Source organism: Panthera leo, chromosome E3 (genome assembly GCF_018350215.1).
Source record: "Panthera leo isolate Ple1 chromosome E3, P.leo_Ple1_pat1.1, whole genome shotgun sequence".
Lineage (NCBI taxonomy): Eukaryota > Metazoa > Chordata > Mammalia > Carnivora > Felidae > Panthera > Panthera leo.
Window position 1 is genome coordinate 134,989 of NC_056694.1, and position 18,181 is coordinate 153,169.

Sequence of the window (18,181 nt, forward strand, 5' to 3'; positions counted from 1 at the left end):
AGCCGAGGGGAACCAGCCCTGGAGCACAGGGACCTGGACCCAAAGGCATCAGCGTTGCTGTGGAGTCACTGTGGGCATCCCGCGTGCCTCCACCCCCTGGCCCTGCACCTCCACTTTCCTTTTCCTGTATTTATGTCCTTTTCCTGTAATTATGTCCAAATATTATTTCCTGTATTATGTCCCAGACTGGGAACATCCAAGTCTCTGCACCTGCATTCTCAAGATTGCCTTAAGGGCACCGGCGTGGACCATGGTCAGATCCCATCTGGGGGACAGCCAGGAGCAGGCTCTGCTCAGAGTGATGGGGAGAGAGGTCACCTGGCCATGGGTGGGGAGGGTGGTCTGGGAGGTTCAGGGCAGGGAGCCAGCAGCGGAGTGACAGGAGAGAACGGGCTCTTTGGTCTTGACCACTAGACACAGGCCTGAATTGGAAGAGCTCAAAAACAGGAATTGATTTTGCCTTCCGATAGAGAGAGGAGGTTGGTCAGCTCGGTCCGTGCAGATGGTCACGGAGCAGAGAAGGGAGGAGGAAGGACAAAGACCTCAGTGTGGGGCCTTCGGGTTGCGGGGGGGGTGGCACCCAATCCCCGCGGAGGCCGGCCCGCCTCAGGGCTGTGCCTCAGGGCTGTGCCCAGATACAGGGGCACCAGCAGCTGTTCTGCTGCACTGACTCCACTGGCAGGAAAACAGAGTGGGAAATGGACCTCAGTCAGTGTCGTCCGGGGACCCCTACTCAAGGCCAGACCTGCAGGCTGTGCCCGCTGCACCCGCTCAGGTGCCCCCGGCCGCAGGGCATCGACACGGCCCTATTACCGTAGCGATAATGCAGAGGTGTGATAAAAGCCACCTGTCATTCATAAAATGTGGCGTCGCCTTTTTGCAAAGCCATAAGCCATCCTGGGGCTCAGCCAAGAAATGGCCTATAAAATCCTGAGTAATGACCTCAAAGCATGCTTTCCAATATAAGGAATATTCTAGGCAGCTGTTTGCAGAATATTTATGTGCAATAACTTTATACCCCCCCCCCGACTTTTAACATGTTCATAGTCTGACTCCCTCCCCCAGCAGCTCCCCACCACCCCCCCCACCTTAGTAGCAGTAAAGCATCCAGAATGTGCTTGACAGTCCTGGGAGCACAGGGCCCTGTCCCCTGGGTGACAAGTGGCAGTGCTGTGCTCAGGTGCAGTGCCCTTTGCCATCGGATGCCTCGGCACGGCAGGGGCCTAGCAGAATGCCAGCTGCCTTCGGGATCTCCAAGTTACCAGGGAGGAGGAGCTCAGCCCCGTCCTGAATCTGTTCCTACGGTAACGCTGGGAACAGCAGGTTTTGTCTGGGTTGGACGAGGGTGGGCATCCTCCCTGGCGAGGGCTGGGGGGGGGTGGGGGGGACCCCCTCGGACCACGTGCCCCAGCCAGAGCCTGAGGTGTGCAGAGGACAGGGAGCCTCAGGAGGAGGGCCCACCTGGGGCTTGCACCCAACAACTGGAGGAGACCCGGAACTTTGGTGATTTGGCCAGGAGGCTGTCAGTACCGGCTGCGTTACCCGAAGCCACTGCTGTGACAGGGGAGGGGCGGAGAGGGGCTGCAGTGCACCTGAAGCAGCTGCAGGGGTCACTGCTCCCCAGGGAGGACTGGACAAGCCCACACCTGCTGGGGTGTCAGCATGGGGCTTTTGCTCCAGACCTGGGCATTCGAAAGCTCCGAATAAGATGTTCTGTTGTAATTTCGTCTCTCTCTTGAATCTCGCATTTGCCTCCAAATATCAGACTTTTCTTGTCTGATATCTGAATTTTCATGTCTAATTGGCAAACCTATAAATTACATTATGCATAAAATAGCGTATGGTAAATGCCTTTTAATTCCAAGTAATGTCTTTGCAAAATTATTCCCCTCTACCCAGGAAAAGATGGAATGATCACTGGCAACTTGGAGATAAACCTGTCTTGCAAGTTCTATCCAGTTTGGCCTTCGTCACTCAGATCAGCAAGCGCTGATGGACATCAGAGTGATGTCCTCAATGCTGAGAGGAAGGAGACAGTCTGATTAAAAACATACTCAATTACTCTGTCCCGTCTTCCCCCAGACCTTCCCTTACCAGAGGCCGTGGCCCCAGATGAATTAGATGGTCCCAAGGCAGCGCCCTAAATGGCCTACCATCTGGATCTAAAGGCGCCCCCGTCGTAACGTCTGTGTGTCCGCACACGCTCTCTGACCGCTGGGAGCCATAGCTGGGCCCAAGTGCCCGTCACCACCTTCTCCATATGCCTGATCCTGCTTCTGGGCCTGCTTTACACGGCCCCTCAGAGGAATCCCCCGAGACCCCCGGGCAGCAGGGATCTGACACCACCAGACGCCTCTCCCGGAGAGGCGTCCTCAGCCCCTGCCTTCCCGGGAGCTCTTGTGCCGCTTCCGTGGGTGCCCGTGCTAGCTGGATGCTGTTGCTGGGTCAGCCCAGCTATGGCTCCCAGCGGTCAGAGAGCGTGTGCGGACACACAGACGTTACGACGGGGGCGCCTTTAGATCCTGCTGGTGTGCTCTGCCCAAGTGCCCGTCACCACCTTCTCCATATGCCTGATCCTGCTTCTGGGCCTGCTTTACACGGCCCCTCAGAGGAATCCCCCGAGACCCCCGGGCAGCAGGGATCTGACACCACCAGACGCTTATAACTCTGTGTCTTCCCCTCTGCTTTCTGTGAGGCCTCTGCAGGACCTAGAACACGGTGCAGGCGTCCTGGTGGCACTTCACCGAGGCTCTGTGTGTGCTTGTTAGAGGCGAACAGCTCCCGCATGACTGCACTCAGCTGAAAGCCTTCATTTAGGAAGCAGGAAAGCCAGAGCAATCGCTTGTGTTCATAAAGCATCCTCTGTGCTACGCACAGGGCTGAGCCCCGACCACTCAGAGCTCTGGCTCTCCGTTGGACACGTGGAGCCCACTCTCCAGCACCCTTCCCAAAGCCCCGGGAGGGGGAGGGGTATACCTGCCCACCATCGCTCGGGGCAGAAGCCACGGCTCAGAAAGCCAAGCGATGGCGCACGCCTCGCGAGTGGGGCTCGGCAGCGGCCGGGTGTGGACCTGGCTCATCTGGCCCAGGGCCTTGCCCCCAGTGACCCACCAAGGCAACGGAGAGGTGCTCTAAGCGTAGGGACTGAGCCGCGTGGGAACGGAGGGGTCTGAGCACCGGCAGCAGCGTGTGAGAGGCACCAAGTGAATCGCTTCCTTGCCGCACCGCGAGGCGTGAACGTCCCCTTCCAGAGCGGGGCCACCGAGGCCCGAGAGACGTCTGCACACACTCAGCGTCACTTTGCCGGTGAGGCACGGGCCAGGCTTAGCCCACTGCAGGACTCCCCGGTGAGGCACAGGCCAGGCTTAGCCCACTGCAGGACTCCCCACTAGCCTGCTGACTCCAGTTGGCCCACAGGACAACCGCCCCGTCGTGGGGCTTGAACTCCCGCCCCAAGGAATATGCAGCTGTGGGACGCAGTTGTGTGAGCCGCGGGCCCCGGCTCTCTTGCAGGAAGTAACAGCGGCAGTAAAACCCGCTCTGTGTGGGCGACTTACCGTGTGGGAGCCGCTGTGGGTGGCTGTCCGCCGGGCCCACCGCCACCCCTCTCTTCTTCCGGGCTGCTTTTGGAGCAGTGTCTGCACCGGTGATGTGGCCCCAGTGCGGGCCCGCCCCTTGTGCCTGCGGGGTAAGGACCCCTCTGCCACCCCCGAGGCCGGGTCTACTGTGCCCCTGGGCCCTTCCCGGCAGGTCTCCAGGCACGAACTGCCTGCCAGACAAGGGAGGAGGCCTCAGTGCCTGGGGCCCCTTCCCACCAGGTCCTGGCTTTGCAGGGTCCTGCTGAGGGCTCAGGGAGCAGAGGCCCCAGCCGTTTTCCGAAACGTTTCAAATCATTGTAATCTGCAGGCTTCAAAGTTCAGTCACGGCTGTAAGAGTCTTCCTGGGATGGGTTCCAGGTGACGGGATCCTGTGGGGTCCCGGCCTCCCGCAGAGTCACCTTGGGGGATGACACTCACCGAGGCGGCGAGGTTCACACGGGGCCTCGGGAGAGGAAAGAGAGAGCACAGCAGAGGGAAGGCCGTGCAAGGCAACCTCTAGGAACAGGGGCCACTTTGGCCAGAGCAGACGTCAGCCTGGTCCCGGCCCCGCTGACCCACGGACCCAACGGACTCAGAAGGGACCCTCAGCCACGTCCTCCTTCCTTCCCGTCTTCAGGGGCTGACAGTGTGGACTCTGGGATCTTCACATGACCATGAGTCACCCGCTAGCGGCCGAGCGGTCACTGAGTGTGTTTTCCACGGCCAGAGGGTGATACACCGTGAGAATCTTCCAGCGCCTCGAACGTGTGCTCTCCGCCAGAGCCGGGGGAAGAGCCCTGGGCCGAGGCCCGCGTACGAACCCGGTGCCTCCCTGGGAGGCACGGTCTCAGACCGGTCCCTTGGCACTGGTTTCGCCCTGCGATTGGGAATTACGGCTGCTTCTTCCTTCACCGTCACCAACTTACTCTGCTGAGGGCAGCTTGGTTAACCGTCAGTGAGCACGTTTTATACTTGTAACCTGTAATGCTCCAATAACTGTTTTTTAAGACCCACATACTGAGTACGGGACTGCACCTGCCTGCCTGTGTGGCTAGGACCGCGCTCCCTGCTTCTGCCCCACGAAGCTCTCCACTGGCTCTATTTCCCCCCAAGGCAAATTGTATAAATTCTAGAGCATCGTTTTATCACATAAGCTCACTTTCCTCCATAATAGAGTACAGACACAAGGTGTGGTCAAGGTCCCTTAAGATTGCTTCGCCAGCATCGAGTTCCAGCTTCCTTCCTTGTGTAGATGGTGATGGGAAGCTCAGGTCCGGCCCTGCCGGGCTGAGAGCAGGGGGGCAGACACACAGCAAATCTTTTCATCGTGCTCCTTCCTAGGTGGGTGACAATTAAGTGATGTGACTAAATATGTGGCATGTAAATGAAAACTGAGGCCTCACACACGTGATGTCAGGTGACGACAGACTATGCAGAACAAGGAAGCAGGGTGAGGGGCATCAAGTGAGGGCAAGGGGGCAAGACTTGACATTAAAATGGAGATCTAAAAGAAGTGAGGGAGAAGCCCACAGATGTCTGGGTAAATAGTCCCTCAGTGGCACCTGCAAAGGCCCTGGGGTGGGCGCCTGCTTGCCTGGGAAGTAGAGGAGAGAGAAGTACAAGACAAATCAAAGAGGTGGGGAGGAGACAGGTTCTTGACAGCCTTGCAGGCCGTGGCCAGTGCTTTGGATGGAGAGCAAATGAAGGGCTTTGAGCAGAAAACCTACCTATTCGATTTGTCTCAATACGATCACTCTGATGCCAAATGCAGCATGCAGTGGAGGTCAGGAGGGCAGGGAAGAGGCAGTCCCAACGGTCCAGCCATCAGTGGCAACTTCAGGAAGCAGTGGAGGTGGTGAGGACCTGTGTTGAAAACGGCGTTAACAAGATTTATGTTCAGGATGATTCCACCATGGTTTGGCCCAGGTAAATATTTCACTAGGAGGAATATGGTGTGTGTGTGGCGCGGGGGGACCTTGGACATGCTGGGTTTGAGATTTTCCTGCCACCCAAGGTCAGAGAGCCAGTTGGACATCAGTTCTGCAGATGTGGACGTGGGGTGCCAGTGCACCAATGATATTTAGTGGGACTGGAGACCAGGGCTGCGTGGCGACGGGGGTCCTGGGACTGAGCTGGTGTCTCCAGGTGCAGGAGCCTGGCAACCAGACTGGCCCAGGAGGGTGGCAGAGAAGGAGCAGAGGGAGGCAGGAGGGGACTGAGCAGGGGCCAGGGACATGCTCAGCGATCTGGAGAGTAGGGCCGGTGCAGAAAGATGGTGGGGGCGGGGGAGAAGCCCTGGAAAGTTCCAAGCCCGTGAGGACACGGCCGCATGTGTGTTTCCAAAGCTCTTCCCCGTTTGAGCAGTGTTTGTAACAAACCTCTGGTGAGTGGGAAGGAGCAGCAGCTTCCCGTGGGTGCCCCAGTTGGAAAGAGGCAATTTCCTACTCTTCGCGGTTGGCCGAGATTTTTTAACACCACTAAGTGTTGAATTTACGAAGTGGATTTTCAGCACCTACAGGGGATCAGAGGGTTTTCTCCTTCATCTGCAAGCGAGCAGAGCAATCGCTGTTTGGAGGTGCTACGGCCTTATCTGGGGGACGTCAGAGTACAGGAGTCCCCGAAAGGACCAGTGACTCTCCATCCATTCCTGCCACTTTGGGGCAATTTCCGTAACATCTGTTCCTGGAAGGTCCGATGAAGGTCAGGCAAAACGGGCCTGACTTCTTTGTTTAGAGATTAATATTTGACCGCTTCAACTTCTCCTATGATGATGGGTCTCGAGCCATCGTTCAGGGCTTCATTTGAACTTTTCTTTAAAATGCCTATTTTGTTTGTGCCATCAGGCTGGTATCGCGTGGCACTGTCCCTTTGGGGACTTTCAAGCCCGCCCCACTCCCAGCCCTGAGCCTCCCTCTAGGACTCTCCCCTGCACCTCTTTCTGTCCCTCCTCGCTCCAGGACTCTCCCCTGCACCCCCTTCTGTCCCTCCTTGCTCCAGGACTCTCCCCTGCACCCCCTTCTTCTGTCTCTCCTCGCTCCAGGACTCTCCCCTGCACCTCTTTCTGTCCCTCCTCGCTCCCGGACTCTCCCCTGCACCCCCTTCTTCTATCTCTCCTCGCTCCAGGACTCTCCCCTGCACCTCCTTCTGGCCCTCCTCGCTCCAGGACTCTCCCCTGCACCCCTTTCTTCTGTCTCTCCTCGCTCCAGGACTCTCCCCTGCACCCCTTCTGTCCCTCCTCACTCCAGGACTCTCCCCTGCACTCCTTTCTGTCCCTCCTCGTTCCAGGACTCTCCCCTGCACCCCCTTCTTCTGTCCCTCCTCTCTCCAGGACTCTCCCCTGCACCTCTTTCTGGCCCTCCTCACTCCAGGACTCTCCCCTGCACCTCTTTCTGTCCCTCCTCGCTCCAGGACTCTCCCCTGCACTCCCTTCTTTTGTCTCTCCTCGCTCCAGGACTCTCCCCTGCACCCCCTTCTGTCCCTCCTCGCTCTAGGACTCTCCCCTCCACCTCTTTCTGGCCCTCCTCGCTCCAGGGCTCTCCCCTGCACCTCTTTCCGTCCCTCCTCGCTCCAGGACTCTCCCCTGCACTCCCTTCTTCTGTCTCTCCTCGCTCCAGGACTCTCCCCTGCACCCCCTTCTGTCCCTCCTCGCTCCAGGACTCTCCCCTGCACCTCTTTCTGGCCCTCCTCGCTCCAGGACTCTCCCCTGCACTCCCTTCTTCTGTCCCTCCTCACTCCAGGACTCTCCCTGCACCCCTTTCTGGCCCTCCTCGCTCTAGGACTCTCCCCTGCACCCCCTTCTGTCCCTCCTTGCTCCAGGACTCTCCCCTGCACCTCCTTCTGGCCCTCCTCGCTCCAGGACTCTCCCCTGCACCCCTTTCTTCTGTCTCTCCTCACTCCAGGACTCTCCCCTGCACCTCTTTCTGTCCCTCCTCACTCCAGGACTCTCCCCTGCACCTCTTTCTGTCCCTCCTCGCTCCAGGACTCTCCCCTGCACCCCCTTCTTCTGTCTCTCTTCACCCCAGGACTCTCCCCTGCACCTCTTTCTGTCCCTCCTCGCTCGACTCTCCCCTGCACCTCTTTCTGTCCCTCCTCGCTCGACTCTCCCCTGCACCTCTTTCTGTCCCTCCTCACTCCAGGACTCTCCCCTGAACCTCTTTCTGGCCCTCCTCGCTCCAGGACTCTCCCCTGCACCCCCTTCTGTCCCTCCTCGCTCCAGGACTCTCCCCTGCACCCCCTTCTGTCCCTCCTCGCTCCAGGACTCTCCCCTGCACTCCCTTCTTCTGTCTCTCCTCGCTCCAGGACTCTCCCCTGCACCCCTTTCTGTCCCTCCTCGCTCCAGGACTCTCCCCTGCACCCCCTTCTTCTGTCTCTCTTCACCCCAGGACTCTCCCCTGCACCTCTTTCTGGCCCTCCTCACTCCAGGACTCTCCCCTGCACCCCCTTCTTCTGTCTCTCCTCGCTCCAGGACTCTCCCCTGCACCTCCTTCTGGCCCTCCTCGCTCCAGGACTCTCCCCTGCACCCCCTTCTTCTGTCTCTCCTCGCTCCAGGACTCTCCCCTGAACCTCTTTCTGGCCCTCCTCGCTCCAGGACTCTCCCCTGCACCCCCTTCTGTCCCTCCTCGCTCCAGGACTCTCCCCTGCACTCCCTTCTTCTGTCTCTCCTCGCTCCAGGACTCTCCCCTGCACCCCTTTCTGTCCCTCCTCGCTCCAGGACTCTCCCCTGCACCCCCTTCTTCTGTCTCTCTTCACCCCAGGACTCTCCCCTGCACCTCTTTCTGGCCCTCCTCACTCCAGGACTCTCCCCTGCACCCCCTTCTTCTGTTTCTCCTCGCCCCAGGACTCTCCCCTGCACCCCCTTCTGTCCCTCCTCGCTCCAGGACTCTCTCCTGCACCCCCTTCTTCTGTCTCTCCTCGCTCCAGGACTCTCTCCTGCACCCCCTTCTGTCCCTCCTTGTTCCAGGACTCTCCCCTGCACCTCTTTCAGTCCCTCCTCGCTCCAGGAGTCTCCCCTGCACCTCTTTCTGTCCCTCCTCACTCCAGGACTCTCTCCTGCACCCCCTTCTTCTGTCTCTCCTTGCTCCAGGACTCTCCCCTGCACCCCCTTCTATCCCTCCTTGCTCCAGGACTCTCCCCTGCACCTCTTTCTGGCCCTCCTCGCTCCAGGGCTCTCCCTTGCACCTCTTTCTGTCCCTCTTCACTCCAGGGCTCTCCCCTGCACCCCCTTCTGTCCCTGCTTGGCTGTCAAAACTCATGGGCTGTCCCACTGGCCTTTTCCATCTCCTCAGCCACCCCCCGCTCCCCGCCCCCTGCACCACTTGCTCCCGGCTGCGTTTGCTTTGGTTTGTCTTCATTTGGGCTTTTTCCTACTGCTCTTCTCTGAGCTTCCTGGACCAAAAGTTCAGTTCAGGGACGTTTGGTCCTTACGGGGTTCTGGGAGTGCGGCCATGGCCCCAGCTTCCCTCTGTCTGCCCCTTTGGTGGCGTCCTGCAGGTTTGATGGGTGCTAGTCCCACTTATGCTCATCTTTAAATAGCATGCAATTTCCCTTCTGGTTTCCTTCATGACCCCCAAGTTATATATATATATATGAGTGTTTTTATTTGTGATATTGACTCCCAGGTAGAGACATTTTTAAAGCATAGACCTTGTTCTTATTAAACTGCATTGTTTCAGCGAACAGATTACAGGTCACACACGCATATGTTTTTGTACGAACGTGTGTGTGTATGCACACTCAGTGAGCACACGCAGATTACCTATCTGCCTTTGCAATTTCTTGACAGTTTCCCTACGGTCAACAGATGGTCAGTTTTTATGGCTATTCCATGTATGATAGAACATAAATCATGTATTTGAGCAATCCACAATGGAAAAAATAAACTCACGTTTATTGTTTTATTTGTTCCTTTTTGGTTTCTTGACCCGTTGCTTTAAATTGGAACAAAGAAGCTCTGTTTTCCAAAGACCCCTCAGGCTGTGGCCATGTGGCTGGGCAGCGAATCGGCCAGAGGCCCCCCTTGTCCCCCGAACACTTCCTGTCCCCCTGCCCCAGCACAGAGGACACGGGTCTCAACTCACCTTCTCCTGCGGGGGTGTCTCTCCTGCTAACAGTACCTCCTTGTGTAAGTTGCACAGGCCCAGGCCCATTACCCCACCACCCCTGCCCGTTGAGTCCAGCTCCACCAGACAAGGGTTAAAACTGCACAGCCCATGACGCCTGGACACAGGTGCCCGGTGAAGACCATGACCTGCCCGCCTCCAGCTCCCAGAATAGCCTGTGGCCAGGGCTGGCCTGTAGTAAACAGCCCCAGGAGCCTCCCTGGTGGGTCCCGGATGAGTAATCCCTAGGAAAACATCGAAGGATCCCAGAGGTATAGGTGCCAGAACCTAGTGGGTGGGTCCCTCTGGACCTCCCTCCTAGGCCCTTCTGGAACATTCCCCAGCTATTTGGCCAGGAGAGGAGCCCGCAGCTCCCAGGACAGTCTTTCCCCAGCAGCTCTGTCTCCTCACCTCGTCACACACCCCCAAAGTCTCTTCTCCACCCTCATCCTTGTGGAGGGGGGGGCCCACTTTCCAGACGACTTCTGTCCTGGCCCTTCCACACCGCCCCTGTCCCTCACCCCACTGTCACCTGCATGCCCTTCCTACACTGCTACTCTTCCTGGGTCTCACATCCACCACCTGCAGGAGCCCTGTATTAACGGGGGCCCTTCCGCCAGGCCAGCTGGTGGCTTCGCGCACCCGGGGAGGCTCCGGGCACAAGGCTCACCTCCAGTGTGCTTTGACCAAGAGCGAGGAGGGACTTGTAGCGGGGGAGCCTGGACAGACCTCCTGGCTGCCCCAGGTAGTGTCCTCAGGGACCCGGCCACGTCTGCATCCTGTGCCCAGGCTACTTGCTCCCTCTCTGCCTGGAAAGCCCCTCCCTCCCCAATCCACCGCGGACCCTTTTTCCTGCTGGCCCAGACCTCGCCATCCCCACCACTGCAGCCCGTCACCCTCCCCTCGCCCCTGCAGGGTCTTCCTGGCCGATACCCTTGTATATATCCTTGGTGCCCTGGGGACCATACTCCTGCGCAAGCACCCTCAGAGAACCCATAGCTCAGCTCAGCACCCAGGCTCTCTCACTGGTGGGAAAGGGAGGCTGGTCCTGCCTTGCCCTCAAGCCACCGCCCCATTTCTCCACTCCTTTCCATACAAAGTTCCTCAAAAGTCACATCTGCCCTTGGTCTCCACCACCCTCTGCTTCCCTCAGGACTCCTGCCAGCCTCACCCCGCCCCACCAGGGCCGTCTGGATAAGACCACCAGTGGTCAGCCTCTGGGCCACACCGGCAGGCCATCGTGGCCTCCTGGCTTACGGTGCCCCTTCTCTGTTCACCTGGTTGCTCACACGCCTCCTGGCCTCAGGGGCAGAGGTCCTGGGGCCCAGGCCTCGGCCCCGCCGCCCATTCCCACCCGGTCCTGCGGGCACATCTACCCGTGGCTCTGTACGCTGGCACTCACAGTCCAAAATCAGACTGCTCGTGCCCAGCACCCAAACCTGGGGCCCTCAGTTTCCCCTGCCCCATGGCTGACCCCTGATTCTACCTTCAGGGGGTGTCTGAGCCCGAGATGCGGGGAGCCCACCCCACCCAGGTCTGAGCAGCCACCTCCCACCAATAACCGGCCCCCCTTTGCTGTGCTGGCGCAGCCCCCAGCCGGCCTTTTCCGGTCCTGAGGTCGCATGTCCCTCTTTGTCCCTAAGCCTCTGCTGGATGCTGGCCTGACATGGCCACCCTGGCCCGCTGTCTCCCTCTCACTCAGTTCCAACCTTGAAGAACATGCCAGATGCACTCCTACCCCAGGGCCTTGGCACTTTCGGTGCCCTGCCCAAACACCAGTCCCACAGACTTCCAAGTTGCTAATTACCGCACAGGCACATTTCTCGTCAAATGTCACTTTTTGGGGGGTCTTCCCTGGCCACTCTGTATAAATAGCCCTCACCTCACCCAGAATGTCCAATCCCCTCTCTGCTGCACCAACTTTATTTTTCTATGTCATTCTTGTTACCACCAGACATATTCTACATTGGCTCATGGGAGCTCCAGCCTTTGGGAGAAAAAAGTCCCCCAAATCTTTCCCTGGTCTCTGACAAGGCCTCATGTGCGGCTCCTGGGGCCCTTCCCGGAGCAGCCCAGCCTGGCCCACCTGGCATCTGCTCAGGGACAATAAGACAGAAGCCTAAGGGAGCTTCCGGCCCCACGTGCATGTGTGTCTGCAAACGTGTGTGTGTGTGTGTGTGTGTGTGTGTGTGTGTGTGTGTGTGTGTGTCACTGGATGTGCCTCTGTGGGTGTGAATGTGTGTGTTTGCTTTTTGTGATTTCCATGGATGAATCAACTGGACCGCATGCAATTACTCCCCAGAGCAAAGTACAAGGAACCAGGCAGAAACATCTGGCCAAGGGTTTTCATGCTATGTCCCCTGTGGTGCGGGCTCTGTTTTCAAAGGCCATTTCACGTGTGCACCTTAGCCCGCTGACACCTAACCCAAGTTGGACGGTGGCTTGTGGTCTGCTCTGGGCACCCGCTCAGCACCAGCACAGAGCTGTGAGCGAGGCATCATGGGAGGCTCCCACTTAGCGGAGCATGTGCATTTGGGGGGAGACGAGGCATAAACCGGAACAGAAGAGTTGCCTTCAGATAGTGACGGCTGTTGTTAGGGAAACAGAGTGGTGGGACATTGAGGGAATGGGGGTGGGGATACTTCGAAACCATGTGGGCAGTGAGACAATACTTCCTCAAGGTGGTAGCTGAGATGAACCACGAACTCCACAAGGGAGCCATCGAGTGGCGAACACGAGTCCAAATAACACCTCAGCTCCCAAGAGAGGCCAGCGGGGGTGGGACGTGAGGCCCCCTACACGATGTCTATGGTTCCTGGGGGCAAGCCGCCCCACGGCCACCCTGAGGACACTGGCCGGGGGAGGGCGGGGGGGGGGGGGGGACAGAGGCTGCAGAACCCCACGGTCTAGGGAGACATTGTGGGGCTCCAGGTCCTGCTCCCCGGGGCGGGGGCTGCTCACCACTCTCCGTTCGGACATCATCTCCTAGGCCACCTCCTAGGCCTCTCTCTAGGTAACCTCGCCCAAAGTTCCCTTTGCTGCACACAAATGGTGCCGTTGGTGTAGAATGGAGGGGGAGCTCCGTTCCAGGTCAGACCCACCTTCTCACCTAGTCCCCTCTAGCCTCCAGCTCCAGAAGGGCTGAGCAGCCTTTCACTTACTTCAAATGGCCTCCGAAACCCTTACTGCACTGATCACTCGGGCTGAGACTCCTCTCCCTCCTCAAGTATCTAGTGGGCGCCTACTACATGCTCGGCACTGGGCCAGACACAGAGATTCAATGACGAGTCTCTTCCTGAATGCACGGAAGAGAACACTGAAGTCCAGAGAGGGCAGTGAGATGTCCAGGCAGCACAGCAAGTGGAGGGGAAGGCAAGGGCTCCCTCCCAAGCGCCCCACCACAGACTGCTTCCCTTCTCTCCGCTGCCGGAGAGGCTGAGAATGTGCGGTGCCTTGAGCGCTCGCCTGTTTGCTTGATGGTGGATGTGTTTGGACCGCCTTCCCCAGCCAGGTCATTACCCTTCTCACCAGGACTTTGGACTGACATTCACATTAATATTCCCTACTGGGGGCTGGGGGCCCAGAGGCTGTGTGGGCCCAGAAGAGGTCATGTAGAAGGGCCACGTCTGGGTATGGGTGGCTGATTTTATGCATCTTGTGAAGCAAATGACACACACACACAGGCGAGTGAGGGAGGTGCGGCCTCTGCAAACACCAGGTACCTCCCAGTGCCAAGCAAATCTTAGGCGGGGAGCGCCCCGGCGCCACCAGAGTTAAGGCGCAGGCGTGTCCCCTTGGGGCGGGATGGGGCCTCAGCCGGGTGCAGGAGCCTCCCCCCTGCTCTGGCACCCCCAACCCCCGCCCCAGATTTGCTATTGGGGCCAAATACCGAGCTCCCCTCCTCTCCTCTCGTCCGAGGCGGGGGCGGGGAGGGGGGCACAAGGTCGCCGCCCGGCAGGGAGCTCATCCGGCGGCGCAGACGCCCAGCGGCTCCGGGGAGGGACTTGGCCGGGGCTGCGGCCCTCCGCTCATCTGGGGAGGAGCCGGGAGGCTGCAGCTGGCGGCGGCCGGCCCTGGGCGGGCGGAGGTCCCGGGGAGCCACAGCCTGGCCTGAGGGTCCCTCCCCGCCCCCCCCCCCACCCCCGGCGACAGCGCACCCCCCGGGGCCCCCCGGGCCTCTCTCGGCAACCGCGGGAAGAAGGCGCCCTCTCCTTAGCGGGCCCGGAGCTGCAGCGGCAGCGCGGGGCGCGGCCGAGGGGAGGAGAAAGGAAAAAGGGAGCGGAGTCGGCTCGGCCTGGCGGTGACTCGTGGGGCCGCGTCTCCGCCAATCTGCGGGCGCTGACGCGGGGGGCGGCTCCGGGCTCTCGGATATCTGCCGGCCCGGGCGCGGGGCGCCGAGAGGCTCGGCCGCGCGGGCGCTGCACCTGCCCGGGGACCTCCCTTGCCGCTCCGTGCGCCCCCCAACCCGGTGCCCGGCCCCTCCCAGTTCCCCCCACACCCCCCCGCTCGGCCTCAGGTCCCCGCCTCCGGGGCCCTGCCCTCAGGAGCCGCCCCTTCTCCGTCTGGCCCGCCCGGCGCCTAGCGCGGCCCACGGACCCGCTGAGGGGTTGGGGGGAGGCGGTGGCGCGCCGCACCCCCGGGCAGCCGCACCCTGGCCTACATGGGCCGTGGCGTCGGGCTCCTGCGCGCCGGATGAGCGCGGAGACCCCACGCCCGCCGCTGCGTGCCCGGGGCCTCACCCCGCTGCGCCCCCAGCTCCGCGGACGAGGGCCGCCGGGCGCGGCCGCTCCAGAGAGGCGACAGGGGACGGCCCCGAGATGGCCGGGCCAGCGGGCGCTCTGGCGGCGGGCGCCCTCCACGTGGTGCGGGCCCGGGGGCAGCCCCCGAGCTGGTAGCCGCCCGACGCCCGGTGGACGCTGAGCCGCGCCGCGGCACTTGGGTCGGGCCAGGCCAGGACCAGCCGGGGCCCGGGCGGGGCGCGCTCCCGGAGGGCGCCCGGAGCCCCAGGCCGCGCGGCCATGAAGATGATCCTGGTTCGCAGGTTCCGCGTGCTGATCCTCATGGTGTTCCTGGTGGCCTGCGCTCTGCACATCGTGTTGGACTTGCTGCCCAAGCTGGAGCAGCGCGCCGTGCGGCCGCCGGGGGAGCCCGGCTGCTCGTGCGCGCAACCCGCGGCCGAGGCGGCGGCGCCCGGCTGGGCGAAGGCGCGGGGCCGCCCCGGGGAGCCCCCGGCCGCCGCCTCCGCGGCCGGCGACGCGGGCTGGCCCAACAAACACACGCTGCGCATCCTGCAGGACTTCAGCTCCGACCCCTCCTCCAACCTCACGTCCCACTCGCTGGAGAAGCTGCCGGCTGCCGCCGAGCCGGCCGAAGGAGCCTCGCAGGGGCAGGAGGCCGGCGGCCCCCGCGCCCGAGACCCCGCGCACCGACCGCTGCTCCGAGACCCCGGACCCCGCCGGTCGGTGCCGCCCCCTGGCCCGAGCGGGGACGGCTCCCTCCTGGCTAGGCTGTTTGAACACCCACTCTACCGGATGGCTGTTCCACCGCTAACGGAGGACGACGTGCTCTTCAATGTGAACAGCGACATCAGGTTCAATCCCAAGGCGGCAGCTGAGAACCCTGACTGGTGAGTGAGGCTTCACGGGGGGGGGGGGAGGTGCAGGCAGGCCCCGACCCCTCCACCCGGCCTTCAGCCTGTGCTCCCTTCCCAGGAAAGGGCCTTGCACATCCCAGGCATTGTGTAAAGAGGCCAGAGGCTCAGGAACCCTGGGAGGGTACGGACCCTCACGGCCAAGCAATGCCCCACCCAGGGGAGCTTTGTGGGGTGGGGCAGCATGCTGTCTCTTGCTCAGGGCACTGCCTTTGTCTCCAGAATGACTGCCTCCTTGAGAAGGGCTGCTGGGTGGTTTGGGGACTGTTCCCTGTGGAGCCGAGGGAGGGTCAGTGCTGCCTTCGTAGGAGAGCCATGCTGGCCTACAAGCTCCTGGTCTCTGGCTCCGGAAGCCCAGTGGGGCAGTGCAGGCACGGGCTGGCAAGGGCATGAATGAGAGGAGCCACTGCCCCTAACCTCTCCCGGGGGAGCTGCCGGCTGTCGGGCCTTCCAGACACTCGGCGACGTTTCTCTAGTGGACACATCAGGAAGGTCTGCAGAAGCCTAACGAGCCCTGTAAGCCAGTGGCCGAGAACAAAATTAGCAGAGGGGCGTGCTGGCCCCAGTGAGGCAGAACAAAAGGGCTCTCCCAGCCAGGGTGCAGACAGCAGGCTCCCTTGGAATGGTGCCAGCTGCGTTGGGCGACAGCTGCATAAAAGGTGAGAAGCATATCCCAGGAGCACTTCTTTAAACTGTCCTGGTGTAAGCCCTTCCCCCCCAGGCCCTCCTCAGCCACACGGAGCAGAATAAGCAGATGCGGAACCCAGAGAAGTGAAATATTAACTAGCAGCCAGGCCGGAGTAAATAGCTACCTGCAAGAGGTTACCCGAGCAACGCAGGGAAAAGGCCAGGTCTCCAAAACATCTCATAAAAATCCTTTCTACCCTGAAACTTGACCAGGCCCGGGCTTTTCTGTCTAAATACACCAAGGTGTTCGGTGGCCTTTGAGCTTTGACTGCTGGCCAGGTTCAAGGAAATGCTCACAAACTTGAGAATCAGAGCAGTGGCCCAGACCTGGAGCTCTTCACAGGAGAGACAGAGCCCAGGGCCGATGGTCAGTGATGGGGCCCCTGCGGGACAGGACTTGGGGCCGGAAGGGCCCTATTTGCGGGCGAGTCGGAGTTAGGAGAGGAAGCTCCATTTCCCTCCGGCCCAGCAGGAGTCTCTGTGCTCCCCCAGACTGGCCCCCGGGCTCCGGAGATGTCGGAGGATGTGCCACTTTGGGCCTCAGCGGGAGTGAGTGCCTGCTTCTTTCCTCGCTCCCCACCCAAGACTGCTCTCGTTAAAATCGAGTTTAGCTTCGCGCATCATCTCTGCCCCCGGTTGTTGGAACCAAAAGAGAGTGCCCAGGGAAGGTCTCTGACAGGCGGGGCGTGTCTGCGTGTGCGCATAGCGCGCGGTCAGAGACGGCTCGCTGGTCTGCCCCCAGGAAGAGCTGGTGGCCTCTCACCCCCCAAGCTGACATCAGGCTTGTTGGGCTGCTTGGGTGACCCCAGGACAGACGAGGCAGGGCCTGGCGCTGATGTTCTGGACTTGGTCCTGATGTAGTTACAGCTGTCTGGGTGTCTCCTGAGCGCAAGTAGGAATTACCGCCTTTAGCTATGTCATTAGTGACAAGAACAGTAGCCGCAGAAAAAGTGCCGACGTCCGCAGGGTCCTGTCTGAGCAGAGGCCCCTTTGAGTACGTCTGCATCGGTTTGGACCCAAAGTGAAAACCTAGGCGTGGGCACCAGCTCCTCCTTATCCATCCGGGCCTCAGCACTCCGTTCCTTCCCTGCTGACTCCGGTCACCTTAATTTTCTGCAGGCCGCGCGAAGGCACGGAGAACGAAGAATTCTTGCCCACCGGGGAGGCGGCAGTGGACTCCTACCCCAACTGGCTAAAGTTCCACATCGGCATTAACCGGTACGAGCTCTACTCCAGACATAACCCCGCCATCGAAGCCCTGCTGCATGACCTCAGCGCTCAGAAGATCACCAGTGTTGGTAGGTGCAGGTCTGGGGCTGCAGACAGGCACCTGCAGAAGGCAAGGGCTGCCTTCCTCCGCAGGAGACGGGGTGGGGGGGGGGGGAGCTATCGCTCCTCGGCTTCTTGCCGGAGCATCACTTCCTGGGATGATTTATGCGGCACCTTCTGGGAGGGGAGCGATGCTTCCGATGCCGTCAGCGGGCCAGGGGCTGCTGCCCACTGTGACAAGGCTGGCGAGGGAGACAGAGGGGCCTCAGAGCCTTGCTGTTGCGTTCCGCTGACCCCCTTGAGGAGGTCCCCCGGAGGAGCACCTCCCAGACCGCAGGTCTCCCTTCCAGGGGTAAAGAGGGGACACACACCCCTGGTGGCTGCGGCCCCTCCCTCAGCACAGCAGGGGGACACATGCAGAACTCACAGGCGTGTGGTTCGGGAGCAGCTCTGCATCAGAGCTCTGCCAGGTGCTCCTGTCATCTCCTGTGCGCGAGGAGTGACCAGGGCTCGACTGTCTGGGGTGGAGGCCCGAGCACTTAGTAATTCAGAGGCAACATCTCTGAGTACTTTGGGATCTGCTGACTCGGACGAAAAGGGGCATCCAGTTACTGATTTCCGGCAAATGTGTCAGGGGCAGTTTCTGAGCACGGAGGTTTGGTGCCATTGTTCTCAGGCCTGAAAGCAATCGTTTGTGAAGGTCCCCACTAGTCACCGGTGGTGGTGGCTCAGTGGCGAGAGGGATGGGCTGAGGCCCTGGGGTGGAAAGAATAGTTCTGGGGGTTCTGCCAGGAGCTGGCCTCAGTACACACAGCCGGGAAGGGGTGGAGGTAGGCCAGTCGGGGGGTGACATGAGTGTAGGTCCCCACCCTGTGCTGTGGAACAGACGGACAGTTCTC

General features: G+C 60.6%; 1 protein-coding gene across 1 annotated transcript in view; it reads left to right on the forward strand.

Moving 5' to 3' along the window:
• The first annotated feature begins 14,098 nt into the window (after positions 1–14,098).
• The window catches only part of FAM20C (FAM20C golgi associated secretory pathway kinase), a 47,862-nt gene continuing 43,779 nt past the window's right edge, over positions 14,099–18,181 (forward strand). Inside the window, exons 1-2 of the mRNA XM_042921586.1 lie at positions 14,099–15,302; positions 17,133–17,311. Coding sequence (XP_042777520.1) covers positions 14,695–15,302; positions 17,133–17,311 — 787 coding nt within the window. The 5' untranslated portion in view covers positions 14,099–14,694. The remainder of the gene's footprint in view (positions 15,303–17,132; positions 17,312–18,181) is intronic.